The sequence below is a fragment of the Dasypus novemcinctus genome, chromosome 3 (genome assembly GCF_030445035.2).
Source record: "Dasypus novemcinctus isolate mDasNov1 chromosome 3, mDasNov1.1.hap2, whole genome shotgun sequence".
NCBI lineage: Eukaryota > Metazoa > Chordata > Mammalia > Cingulata > Dasypodidae > Dasypus > Dasypus novemcinctus.
This window is the reverse complement of record NC_080675.1, coordinates 120,117,598-120,131,547: the sequence shown is the minus strand read 5'-3', so window position 1 is coordinate 120,131,547 and position 13,950 is coordinate 120,117,598. Positions and strand designations below refer to the sequence as shown.

Genomic DNA, 13,950 nt, shown 5'->3' with positions numbered 1-13,950 from the left:
AATATTTTTCAGCTACATCACATCTTTCAGCTTGAAGAGATCAACATAACATACAAAGCAAATGTGTAATCTAAATACAAATTGTATTTTGTATTCTCATTTTTTAGATGGAAAGCAACATAGCAGAAAGGCAGAAAAAAATGAAAGTAAGCCTGGGAAGTTAGCAACAGAACAGGTCTCTTAATATTAGGTTCTTATAATCACGCTCAAAGTGGGGGGTCTATCTTTCTATAGATTGGCAGTCCCTATGTTGGATGTTTGAAGGTACGCATGGAAATAGCTTGCCATATTCCCATATCTCAATTTCGCCACGGCTACTCATTTTTATTTAAGTCATTGTCTTCTTTGGATCTCCTTTTTAAAGTGTAGGAAAGTGGTAGAACAATGGGCTCTGGTTTCATACAGACACAGATTTGAATCCCAGTTCTACCAACTACTTGCCTTGTGAATCTTGGGTAAGCCTCAATTTTATCAGCTATAAAATGGGGATAGCATACTTTCCTCATAGAATATTTGGGATGATAAATGTTATAATATATGTGAACATGTAGCATAATACTTGGCACCAAGTATGTTCTCAAAAATGTCACCTACTGTTGTTATTAATTTATTAAGTTCCACTAGGAAGGAATGAAAATTAATCATGAACATCCAGGGCGGAGGAGTAAATCTAATCTGGACATATAAAAGGTTTATAAAAGAGAAAAAGGGAATAGACAAGGGAAGCTGGAAGCACCAAAGATAACCTACATGTTACACTTTTGCACAGGGTGGACTCTACTCCCAGTTTAATTTTTTTAAGGCTCTTTATATACATACGATCATAGTCTCTCTACCTTATACAAATGCTGGTCTCTAGTTCCTTCTTTTATTTTTTCTGCCCCCACCCCCAAACATACTAAAATGATTGCATAGAAAATTCACCTAATCCACTCAAATTCCCTCCTGTTTTGATGGAGACAATCATGAAAGAGCCAAATGGAATCTGAAGCACCAGGCAGGCACTGGTGCTCTCAAAACCCTTCCACACTTTTCCTATCTCTTGCACCCACCCAGCAAATCTCAGCTCCTCCTCTACTCTTGTACTCTTGAGACCAAATGTTGATCGAGGAAACTGGACAACCACACTGGGGTTCTCACTATTGTAAGCAGATCACTCGTTGCATCCTCTGGTATCTTTTGTCCCTCATCATGACTATTTTAAACTTTCACTCATTTCTTCTTATTCTCAATTACTGAAACATCTTGCAGAAATTAATTCATCAGTTTACTTCCCCAAAGGTATTTACTTTCAGTGATGCTTGCATTGTGGTTTTGTGATAAGAAAAAAAAAACAACTGATGACTACCTTGAATTATTCTATATTTTTGCTTCACAGGACAAAGGCTGCTCATGTTAGAGATGGGGAAAGTATAGGGAGAAGCGACACCATGGGCCAGCACTTGAATTTAAGTTCCTTTGTTAGTTTTTTTTTTTTTTTTTCTGTACCATACACTGCTGTACCAGCAATTAGAACACTGTTAGGCATAGAGTAAGCACCCAATAAATATTTGTTGGTTGACTGAAAAAAGTACATACCTTGCACCTGAAGAACCTGAGAGATGTCAAACCCTTGGCTCATTCTGACTATGACCACGCCAATCTCAAAATCAAATGCGTCACTGGAAGTGGAAGCGAAGTGGTTAGTGATTTAAATAGCTCCCTTAATCCTCAAGTTTGGGACTAATAGTAAACTAGCTTCTAGGACTGTGATATAATTGAACTATTGAAATTCACACTTTAGAGTATAGCTAAGAGCTGGAGCCTTTTTTGTTTATATGTTTGTTCTCCCCTTGTACCTTTTTTTATATCATGGTAACATACATCCAACCTAAAATTTACCATTTTAACCATTTTAAGAGTACAATTCAGTGGTATTGATTGCATTCACAATGTTGTGCTACCATCACCAACATCCATTATCAAAGTTTTTCCATCTCCCAAGCAGAAACTCGGAACCCATTAAGCAATTACTCTCCAGCCTCTTTACCCGCAACCGGGTAACCTCTACTCTAATATTTGTCTCTATGAATTTTCTTATTCTAGGTATTTGGTATAATTGGAACGGTACAATATTTTTCCTTTTGTGTCTGGCTTATTAATGTTTTCAAAGTTCATCTATGTTGTAGAATGTATCAGAACTTCATTTCTTTTTATGGCTGAATAATATTCCATTGTATGGATAAACCCCCTTTTGCTTATCCATCCTCTGCTGATAGACAATTGGTTTGTTTCCCCTTTTTGACAGTGGTGACTAATGCTGTTATGAACATTGGTGTACAAGTCTCTGTTTGAGTCCCTGCTTTCAGTTATCTTGGGTATATACCTGGAGTGGGAGTGCTGGGTCATATAGAAATGCTATGCTTAACTGTTGGAGGAATAGCCAAACTATTTTCTATAGCCTTTTAAAAAATGTTTTCTGAGTAGAGGTAATTAAATCACTCACTCTGGAAACAATTTATCCAAATAAAGTACCAACTAGAATTTTGTTAAGAGGTTTCCACATCTTTTAAAATTAATAATTATTTTATAAAGTAAGCAAAACAATCATTGAAATATTTAGAACAAAGAGTAGTTTTCAGTCTGCCAAGACCCTTTGAAATTGATTGCCAAACCTCTCATCCATTGAGGAGGAATCCCTCTATAACATTTATGATATCAAGTTCCTGGTTAAAAATGTCTCCATTTCCTCTAAGGAACTCTTACCCTTGGCTCTGCACAGGCTTTTTGAAACAGTAGTTTTTCACAGTCACCTTCAAGATGGTTGTTTTGCCCTCTCTGCTCTCAAACCAATGGAATAAGATTATCTAGAAGGCAAAGATAGTTCCCTCTCTTTTCTCTCTGTTCATGAGGACTATGTTTTCTCTGGCTCCAAATAGAGTCAAATCAATGAATACTTTGGGTATATTTAAAATTTTCTCCTTGGGTTTTCCTTTTTTTAATCTTTTATGGACTTGAAATCCCAGACTTCTTACTATTGGGTCACTCCTTCCCAGACACAATACAGTTTGTGATTGTCCCATCTCATGCAACAAGTTTCCAATGTCCAAAGTAAATCTGAATTTTCAGATAGTGATATAAATAAGTTCAGTGTAACATGAAAATTCACTCAAAATTAAACCATAACTGATCATCACTTAATGTAACAGATTCATTTCAGCAAAAGCAGCCTGAAAGTAAATTCTTGATAAGCCAATCCTTGAATATTAAAACAGACAACATGTTCCACATTTGGATTCTGTGTTAGGCATGGACCTCCAAAGTTATCCATGTCCTAATCCTGGGACCCTGTGAATATGTTGCCTTACATCGCAAAAGGGATGTTGCAGATGTGATTAAGTTTCAGACTTTGAGATGAGAGTTTATCCTGGATTATCCTCTGGAGCCCCATGAAATTACAAGGGTTCTTGAAAGTAAAATTGGGAGGCACAAGGGGAGATCAGAGCGATGTGATGAGGGAAGGACTTAAACCACCATTTACTGGCTTTAAAGATTGAGAGGGGCGTCATGAGCCAAGGAATGTGGGCAGGTACTGGAAGCTGGAAAAGGCAAGGAATTCTCCCCTAGAGCTTCCAGAAAGGCATGTAGCCAGGCTCACACCTTGATTTTATCCCAGTGTCAGACTCTAAACTACAGAACTGTAAGATGAAAATTTGCATTGTTTTAAGCCACTAAATTCTAGGTAATTTGTTATGGTAGCCATAGAAAAACTAATATAGATTCCAGTTAAAATTCAATCACTCTTAAGAATATTGCAGACCTTTAAAATCTTTTATTCAAAGAAAAACGGTAAAATATTATATTATTATAATAATACTCTATTGGTTAATAATAACATCATGTTTTACTTTGTCATAAAACATCAAAAAGACTAGAAAGGGAAATATAATATAGATGTATGAGTATCTTCCTTCTTTATTAACCCCATTGCTGATGTAGTAAAGTCATTTAACTTTAGCAAGCCAGCTAGTTTTTATTTTTATTTTTATTTTTTTTACTAGTACAAGTATAGGAACTTTGCTACCAAGAAAACCATTCTTTATTGTAAAAGCCAGAGACCTCCTTGGTTCAGTATTATTGGGTTTAGTTATTTTGGTCATTTTGAATTTCTAGTATGTTTGGGATGGTGAGGAGGTTTGAAGATGGTCCCAGGTAAATTTGCATTAAATAATGGATTGTTTGAAGGTTTACACACTTCTTCCTATTTGCTTATCTTTTCTCTTTTTCCACCCCCTTTCTTCTCAGAGGTGAGGATAGAATTTTACTAAAGAATCTGGATAACAAAATACAGATTTAATCCATCCCCAAAACATCTGGTCAGCAAGTGACTGTGATTATAAATGTACCAAAATGATGTTTTCTGAACCTGGCAAAATTCTGATCCTGACCAGAATCAGGCCTGGTTTAGCTTGAACCTAGTGCATTTAGGGGACTCCTGGGAGCCAGAAAGCAGCACATGGCATCCCAGCTGTGTACGTTTGGGAATCACAGTCCAGAAAAATGCATTTAATATGTAGGCTCCCCACCTTAGGAATACTGTTAAGTAAATTTCTGTTTGGTTAGTGATGCACATAACTTCAGAAGATAACCATTCTCTCATTCTTCTTTACAGTAGAACTAATATTAGAATGCTTTTGTTATTATGTTGTGCAAAGCTCTCCCAGACAATAACAACGGTGGTACTCATTCTAGCAGGCAGCAGAGGAAATAGCCTGCATACGAAGCACTAAGTATATGCTTGTTCTGAAGGGGTGAGGATTTCTTCTCTGCGTAGTATGGACTTTTAAATGCAATGGTAGGGGTGAAATCAGAGTAAAGCCAGACTTCAGGCAGAAGAAATCTTCTGTTTTCAGTTCTGTTTGTGCAAAAGATGGCTGTTGAACTTAGCCAACATTGCGTCTGTGGAGAGGAGTCTGGTTAATTATTTTCAAGCCTGGTCATTGAGGACACCCTGCTTCTCTCTTTATGTGTAGTCCTTGTGTTCTCTGACTCAAAAGAAGGAAAGGAGTTAGATAATACTTCATGTATGCATGTACTTTTGGAGGTAGCATAGCACTGTGGTTGAGTTTGGACTTTGAATTTGGATGGTCCTGGGTTGGAATCTCAACTCTGTCATTTACCAACTGTGATTTTTTGTTATTTCATTCTTAATGTCTGTTTCTCCACTTGTAAAATGGAAACACCAATTACACTTGATTTCAAAAGCTTTTTGTGGAATTAAATGGAATAATTCACATTAAAGACATTAACCCAGTGCCTGGCACTTAATAAGGACTATCATTGTGACTGTAACTGAGAGTTAAGAATTAACAGATGAATGTGATTACCTAAACAGTAAATAATGCCTTTTTACTTTCTAGTATATTGTAGAAGAGCCAAAAGAAAATACTTGCAATTACTGAAACTTGCTGAACTAGAATCCAGATGCTTTGATCTCTGATAATGATTATAAAACTATATATCCCTTATCTTGTAATTGTAAAAACCTTGTGATTCACTCTAATTTTGTATCCACCCTCCAACCTCTTTTACAACTTTAAAGTTGTATGTACAGTACACAGCCCCTTAATGCCTATTAATGAGGGAACCTGAACCAGCCCCACCCCAATTACTTATTAGCATAAACCTGCCTGTCTTTGAATACTTATAAAACTATCAGAATTACTGCAGTTGGGGAGATAGACTTTAGGCCCTTAGGCCATCTGAATGCCTTCCTATGTGCTAGCAACAAAATCTTTCTCTCTTTCAAACTCCTGAAGTGCATTGGGCAAGAACCCATTTTTGTTCGATATCATTACCTCTACACCAAGACCCTTCAAATGTTTAGGGATGAAACATCAAATATCATTTAAAACTCACATTCTGTGCATAAACCAATCTGCTATACTTGGAGGCACCTGGCATATGAATCCAGCACAGCGAGATTTGAGATCACGGGATAGTGAACATGTTATCTATCCAAGGCTCAGAAGAAGACAATGACTGAATTGGGTACACCAGCCAAACCAAGATCTCAAGTGTTTTGAAAGAAAAAAAAAAAATCCTCCCTTATCTAGCTGTCCTTGTTTTTAATCTTATAAATAAGTTTCAATGTTGTAACTCTATTTACCTTTTTCTTTGACAGTGATATTTCTCCCACCCCGCCTTCTCTGACATTCTGATTCCCTCAAGTTCTCTTATTGGCGGTGTTATTTTCACTTTGGGAAAAAATTCAGAGAAACAGGGGAATGTGCTCTGCTCAGGCAATTTAATCTGGCGCAACAGTGCCAGCTATGTACTGCCCTGGTTAGTGCTTTATAAACAAGAACATATCTTGAAAGCCATCACTTACTGTATGATTCCCACGTAGTTCTCAATCTCTGTCAAGGGAGCTTTCCTCCAGTTTCTTTTATATCCAATCACCAGAGTGTTTGGTTTCATTCTTCCTAAGCCTGAGGCCTAAACAGAAAACATATAAACATGGGCAATCCTCACCATACCCAGAAACCACTGCTGCAAATGAAAAATAATGTCCAAAAGATCACTGAAGTAATGTTCTGAAGATTCTGAATATTAGATTACATTTTAGTGCATGTCCTTCATGCTCGTACCCAAGCATAAAATAGAAAGATTAGTTCTAAATCATCTCAGGCATAAATGGATTTTAGATGACAGAAATGTAGCTTTTCTAAATTAGCAGTCATTTGCATTTCCTTTGACACACTCATTAAAATGGTTCAATAATTTAAAATCAAGCAAGGGCTGGTTAGCTGTTGGTATGCATGTTGTAACTTAGTGGTTCAAAGCTCATTTCTACCTGTTTATATCTGTAATGTCATTAGCAATAAAATCCGTGTTTGGAAAATTCTTATATTCAAGGATCACTGAAATCTCTACTTATATTATTTATTGAAGAGTAATCGGGCTATATGTTTCCAGAACTTAATCCACTTGTACGGCAGTATTGTTAATAACTATCTTCCATTTCAGAAGTTTCGGTCTCTCCATTAGATGATAGGATATGGTTTCCATTTAATTAAACTTACTTCAACAATATTTCTAAGCACATGTTAATTATAAAGTGCTATGTCAGGAGCTGTGGGAGAATAGCAAGATGTGTTCTTTGGCCTTAAGAAGCTTGGTAAACTGAGACAGACAATTATAATACAAGTCTAAATGCAATAGGAGCTCATATGGAAGCACAAAGGAAGAAAACGTGAATTCCAGTTGAGAACTCCTAAACGGCTTCATTGGAGAAGTGGCACTTGCTCTGGGTCTTGGAGGTTGGTTAGATTTTGACAAAGGCAAAGATAAGCAGAGCAGAGGGAGTGAAGGAAGGAAATTCCGGGTGATAGAAATAGTGAGACAAATTCACAGAGCTGAATATTTTAGAGGGGACCGCAGAACACAGAAGGAGATAGGCACCAGCAGAGGGTGCCAGAAATAAACTTTGGCTCTGCTGCCTTTGGGGTATTGGTCTTAGAAACGTACAGGTAGCAGAAAAGTTCCTTAGAGCTGTCATATGCTCCTCGGCAGCTGCGTGGCAGTGTGGATGTAATCTTGCCCTCTACATTTTGGGGATGTGGTTGTTTGTTCCCAAACTTCTCAGACGCAGACAAGAATTTACCCAAAATGGTGTAATTGCAGTGTTTCCCTTTAATACCACTTTGTCCTATCCTTTTTGCTATGACCCTTCAGTACTCCATTTTTATTTTAAGAAATTCATGTGGACAAGATTTATGCATGGTCAAATTTTTATCTATAACTTCCTGATTAATACAAGAATTCTTTTCCATATCCATGTCTTTTCTCTCCCTACTCTAATTCCTTGTCTGTTCTCCCATTCCTAGCTGAAAATTTTATTATTTTACAGATCTTTCATGAGAATTTTACATTAAACGTATGTTTTCCAACATATTTAACCAAAGAGCGACTGAAAAGAAAAGTAACACACTACCAAAAAAAAAAAATCAGCATCCTGCAATGACATCTATTTCTATGGGTTAGCGAATTAAGAACAGATGGCTCATTGGGGGTAATCAGTTTTTCAGAAATGGCTTGTCTGCATGTGTAGCTACTTTGCAAGTGTTCTTCAGGGACATTAGAGACAGGAATGCATTAAAGACTCTCAATCTCCAAAATATTACAGTTTAATCAATATCTTTCTTTTCTGCCTGTACGAAAATTAGCGTTACCTGGATTCAGTCCTGAATTCTGACAGTCCTGAGTATGGTAACTCTGAAAGCCAAATGCACCATTTGGTGTACTTAGAATGTGGGCTTTCAAACCTATTTAAGCTAAAATCATTGGAAACCCAAGTCCTCCAATTTCTGAGGGTCTCTTGGACTGCTTTAAGAATTCTCTGGCACTATAAATAATAAGGCTCAGAACCAGAGAAAGATGTTATGTACTTATTATAGAAGGGATATGGACGAATAAGGGAGAAAAGGCAGAAGAACTGTGGGCTTTAGTGTTGAGCCCCAGAGATGGTTACATTTTATTCAATATTCTGGAAATAATTTAGGAGAATGCAGAGATTTTATGCCCAGATCACCAGTCATTTATTTAGTTGAGCCTAACAACCATCCTCACACCATTTGCAAAAGGAAAAAAGGAAAAGAATGCCTGACTTGAGCATTGCTATATGCAGCATGAGGTGCAAAAATAGTTTGAAGTTTTAATAGTATCCTAAATGTCGTCGACCAACAGAACAAATTTGCATTTCAATGTAAGTTTGGGGACATAATGTATGCTGGTGGCCAAAGGCAACCTCATTTTCCATTTCCTCTGTATGAGTCATAGCTCATTGCAGTAGAACCTCTCTACTTTTGTTTTAGCTTTGCCAAGCCTCAGGAATTGGAAACCAATTTCCTAACCATTGGCATTGATCTGTGATGGAAGATCCATTAGCTTTGGGAGCCTCATTAACATGGAGTGCTAATTGTCTTTTGCTTTTGTACTCATTCCCTCCCTGCCAGCTTTACCTGAAGGAGACTTCGGACACCATCCCTGAAACAGTCTGCCGCCACTGCAGCATAAAAGGCCTTGATTTTGTTCTTTATAAGCCAGGACTGCTTTTTCGCCATGCCGCTGTTCATCTCCTTAACACACAGCTTGCGCGGTCCCTGCACGACACAATGAAATATTGGTTAGAAACCCTGCTATCATACATCACACTGCTGTTGTTTTCTAAAGCACAAAAATAGCCAGCAATGCCCCATTGAGTTAAGAAATGGGAAAGTGGGAAAAAACACCTCACTAAACAAGGTTCACACGGATTCAACCTTTTGGAGAGGACTGTGCTGCTCGCATGATGCACTTTCCATGCAAAAGGACTGGAGTTATTAACACCTGCTTAATTAACTGCCTCGTTTGGAATGAAAGGAAGAGCAGAGGGCACCATGGCACATGAGGAAAATACTGCAAATGTGATTGCACAGGTTCAGAATAAATACACAATCAACCTTGGAATAGCAAGCACCACTTTGTGCAACACGAAGGAAATCTCAGCTTCAGCCCAATTTCGAGAAATAGAGTTCTCAGGAGTCCAGGACATGATGTGAACTGCAAATTCTGCCATGAACTACCACATCTTGACAATTCTATTAGGCTGATTCATTGTTTTGCGTGTGTTTGTGGTAAGAATGCCCTTGTACCATTTCCCTGGTGTTATGTTGACATACTTCCATTCAAATAAATTTAACATTTCCCTCTCACTCAATGTATTTGGTGGGAATAAAGTCCACATGCCTATAAGATAAGAAGAATGTAGGAGATTAGAGAGAAGAGGGGCAGGGGTTGTGGTAGTAGATGAAGCATTTTATAATTTCAAGGTTTGAGTTCCTGAAACTATTTGTGTTTCTCCTTGCTTAAAAACTCAAGCTAGCTCTTTCATCCTCATATTTCAGTTCAATCCAAAAAGTGCCTGCCAGGGTGTGAATCTACTATTTCCTGGGAAAGTCTTTCAACTCATAGAGAGATCTGGCCTTTTGTTGCACTGTCTTTGGTTCCACAGCAATCACCTGGGATCTTAGTAAAATGCAGATTCTGATTCAGTAGCTTTAGGATAGGACCCATGATTCTGCATTTCTAACAAGCTCCAGGTAACCCAGATGCTGCTGGTCCTCAGAACACATTTGGAGTATTAGAGGGTCTTGGGTTGGAGAGAAAAAGAATTGGACTGTATAAAAAAAGTCCAGGCTTTTTGGTCAGACAGAACTTGTTTCCAATCTAACCTTCTCAGGCAATTAATTCTCAGTTTTGATAACATATTCTGAAAACATGGATTAAAAATTCTATCCTGCAAAGTTGTTTTAGGTAGTAGTGATACAGCAAATGAGAATGTAAAATGCCTGGAATACAGAAGGTACTCATCCAAAGTTAATCTTTATTGTCTTAAAGGAGCGCTCACAATCGCATTAAAGTTTCAGACCTACTTCTACCATTGTGTTTGCTCTATGATGGAGCTGAAAGAGCAGTGAAGTTGGAGTCAGGATGCAGGATATATCATTTGTCTTGCAGCAGGTTCTACATCTATAAAAATAAGGAAATGGTATAGCTCAGCACTACCCAGTGTGATAGTCACTTGCCACACGCGGTCACTGAGCACTTGAAATGTGACTAGTCCTAAGTGAGATATGCTGGAAGTGTAAAATATACATTGGATTTTGAAACCCTAGTACAAAAAAAGTATGTAAAATAGATCATTAAAAATAGTTTTACCTGTTTCTTTTTGCTTTTTTAATGTGACTACTAGAAATTTTAAATGACATATTTCTATAATATTACTCAGCCCTGGTCTAGATGATCTTTAAGTAGAATTAAGATTCTATTTAAATTAGATCAGATTCTTCATATATTTATTTTTTTCCAGGATAGCTTCTAGAACCTGCCATCTTTCAAAATAGTTTGGATGACTTAGATTAAAGTTAAAAAAATGAGAACTTTCAATGAAGGCAGAGGTGGTTGAGCAATGGGGAGGGTAGTTAGTAAACCAAAAGACCTAGCCTAAGGAAACTGCGTCACTGTAGATGAAATTTAGCTCAGGTGTCCAGACTGCCATAATGAACCACTAGTCCTTCTTTGGTCCTTTCTAGCCTACATCAACTGCAAAAGAAAGAAGGAATATTTTGTTCAAGGAAACACAATGATAGCACCGGTCATGAGTCAGAGGAATAACCAACAGGCAGGGAAGACATTGGACCATCTGTATATTGAGTGTACCACAGGAACTATGAACCCCTGGGGAAACTGGCATTTATTTAAATAAATATAGTCTAATGTGTGCCTATTAGTATTACAAAAATCCAGATTAAACATTAATTGTGACAGAGAGATTTACTTTAATGCCTAAATTTGCCATATTGAGAAGTCATAAAAATATTTCATGCAGTCTCTCTTTGCTAAGAGTGATTATAATATCCTTGTAGCACACATATTAATGTGAGGCAAGGCTGAAATACAAATGTAGTAAGGAGAAAGCAACCTAACAAAGAGGGAAGACACCCTGGAAGATGATTATTCAACACCCAAATATGTCATAGTCTTAAAAATGGATTTTACCACCCAATTAAAATATGATAGATTAGATTCAGTTAGGATCCAAAATATAAGAACATAAATTTGTTCAGGATTTGAATAGATAAAGAAGTTTTAAAAATCTTGTACATACTATAACTTTGATACTGATTAAGAAAAAGGTAGAGAATTTATAACTTTTAGTCTGGAGAAGAAGTCGATGTGAGCTGGCTTTAAAAAAAAATGACTGTTATAAGAGAGAGTTTGTAAAGGTGCTTTGACACCATTAGGATTGACCAGAGTAATTTGTGCCAAGCACAGTGTTCTTTCCAACTTTTTTTCCCAAAACATCCAGAGTCTTATTTGTCTGTCTTTGCTGTCGTTGCTGCTCTGGAACTGATTTGGTCCACATTTCAATTCTCACCATTCTTTCTGGTGCCTGTTTACAGGTTATTTCATTCTTTATGTATCTGTTCATGTTACTATTTTATTAAGATCATGAGAGAAGCTCACTAACAAAAGGAAAATAGATGCATCTAAAGAAAGTGCATTTTCTTTGTGGTGGGTGTAAAGGTTGGATTAAGAAGGGGTTAGAGAAAGAAGAGAAAAAGAGAATTTTAGTTTTTGTGAGATCATCTGTGCTTGAACTGTTCTCTGTTATGCCATAGAATTAAACCTTTTTTTTTTTTTTCAATTCAAAGAGAGATTTAGGAGGGCGGGGCAAGATGGTGGCTGAGTGAGCGCACCTGATAACCTCTCCTGCAAAGAAGTGGCTGGGCAGTGTTGGAAATTCTTCGGGACCAGGCTGTTTTGGGATTTTGCAGGGCAGGAGGTGTCTGGACATCGATTTGGTGGGAAGCTAACATGGAGTTGATGAATGTCAACCACCACACCATGGAGCCTAGAGTGCCTACAACTGAAAGCAGGAGGATTGCATCCAGTATCCATGTGGAATCTAAACCCCCTCTTGACATAGATGTGGAATGGACACAACCAAGCCAAGGTCCACAGGAAGGAGGAATACACTAAGTAAGGATTAGAGTGGACTTAATGATATCCTATTTATGAACTATTGTAGTTAATAATCGAGAAAATGTGGCATTGATGTGGAAAAAGTGACCATGGTGGCTGCTGGGTGTGGGGAAGGGGAGGAAGAGATGAGGTGAGAAGGCATTTTCGGGACTTGGAGTTGTCCTGGGTGGTGCTCCAGGGATAATTGCCGGACATTGTATGTCCTCCCATGGCCCACTGGATGGAACGTGGGAGAGTGTGGGCTATGATGTGAACCACAGGATATGGAGTGTAGCGATGCCCAGAGATGTACTCACCAGATGCAATGGATGTGTCATGATGATGGGGGAGAGTGTTACTGTGGGGGGAGTGGTGGGGTAGGGGCGGTGGGGGTGAATGGGGACCTCATATTTTTTGAATGTAATATTTTTTGAAAAATGAATAAATTGAGTAGAATTTGGAGAAAAAAAACAAAGAGAGATTTAGGATTCATTAAGTTATTTTATAAATTTTCAGAAAGGAGAGAAAGGGAAACAGTAAGGGAGAAAACTTTTTACAAGGAATAAGGAAGATGGTCCAAGGCTGTTCCTTTTTTCCTTTACAATGAGAGGAGAGGACAATGAAGTTTTAAAGAAAAATTAAAGAGTGGAAAAAATGTTACTCAAAGTAGAGCTCCACCTTGGTACATATTTGTGAAATGACTACAAGAATAGCCATAAAACTCATGGTAATATACTCTCTGCAGAGGGAGATAGCCATCGGGCTAGGGTGGTCATAAAGGAGACTTAAGCTTGACTTGAAATGGTTTATGTGGCACGTACGACTTTGCATCTACTCCTTCAGCTCTTCCAGTTCTTTACCCTTCCAGTCACAGCACCTTTCCATTCTTACATAGTTAAAAAGCAAGCCTCAGGAACTGTTTGTGTACTGGTGACTGATCAGTAAATCTAGTAACACTGCAGTCTTTAGAAGTCCTGCTGCCCCTCGCATGCCTGCTGCATCTGCACGTGGACGTGCATTATGAAAGACCCCTCTCTTTTGGCTGGGAATGCAGACGATTGAGCTTGGAAAATGCTGTCTCTCTTCCTGCTACCAAGGATGAGGACCCCACGTAAGCCCCCTAAATAAATGCTCATCCTTGCCAAACAGAATTTGTCTAAGTCTTTCTCTGGTCTGGCGTATGCACCTCAGTTCAGCAGGAAGCTGTCGTTTTTACATAGCTCCTCGTCATACTCGGGACAGTTTATTTGATTTAAAAGTGAGTGGAAGCAGCTATGGGAAAATGTTTACAGTTCTTAATTAAAAGAGTTAGCATGTAAGTGTCATTTCCATTCTATATAGTTGACCACATGAAATTGCCAATATTCAACAGATTTTGACTGTTAAAAATGTAAACTTCATATG

At 37.9% G+C, this 13,950-nt stretch overlaps 1 protein-coding gene across 7 annotated transcripts in view; it reads right to left on the bottom strand.

Annotated features, from left to right (window-relative positions):
• The window catches only part of SLC12A1 (solute carrier family 12 member 1), a 103,232-nt gene that overhangs the window by 21,944 nt on the left and 67,338 nt on the right, over window positions 1-13,950 (bottom strand). For all 7 annotated transcript variants that reach the window (XM_071214183.1, XM_071214184.1, XM_071214185.1 and 4 more), the window contains 3 exons: window positions 9,003-9,143; window positions 6,371-6,477; window positions 1,579-1,661 (listed from right to left, as the gene is read on the bottom strand). In XM_071214183.1, coding sequence (XP_071070284.1) covers window positions 1,579-1,661; window positions 6,371-6,477; window positions 9,003-9,143 — 331 coding nt within the window. The remainder of the gene's footprint in view (window positions 1-1,578; window positions 1,662-6,370; window positions 6,478-9,002; window positions 9,144-13,950) is intronic.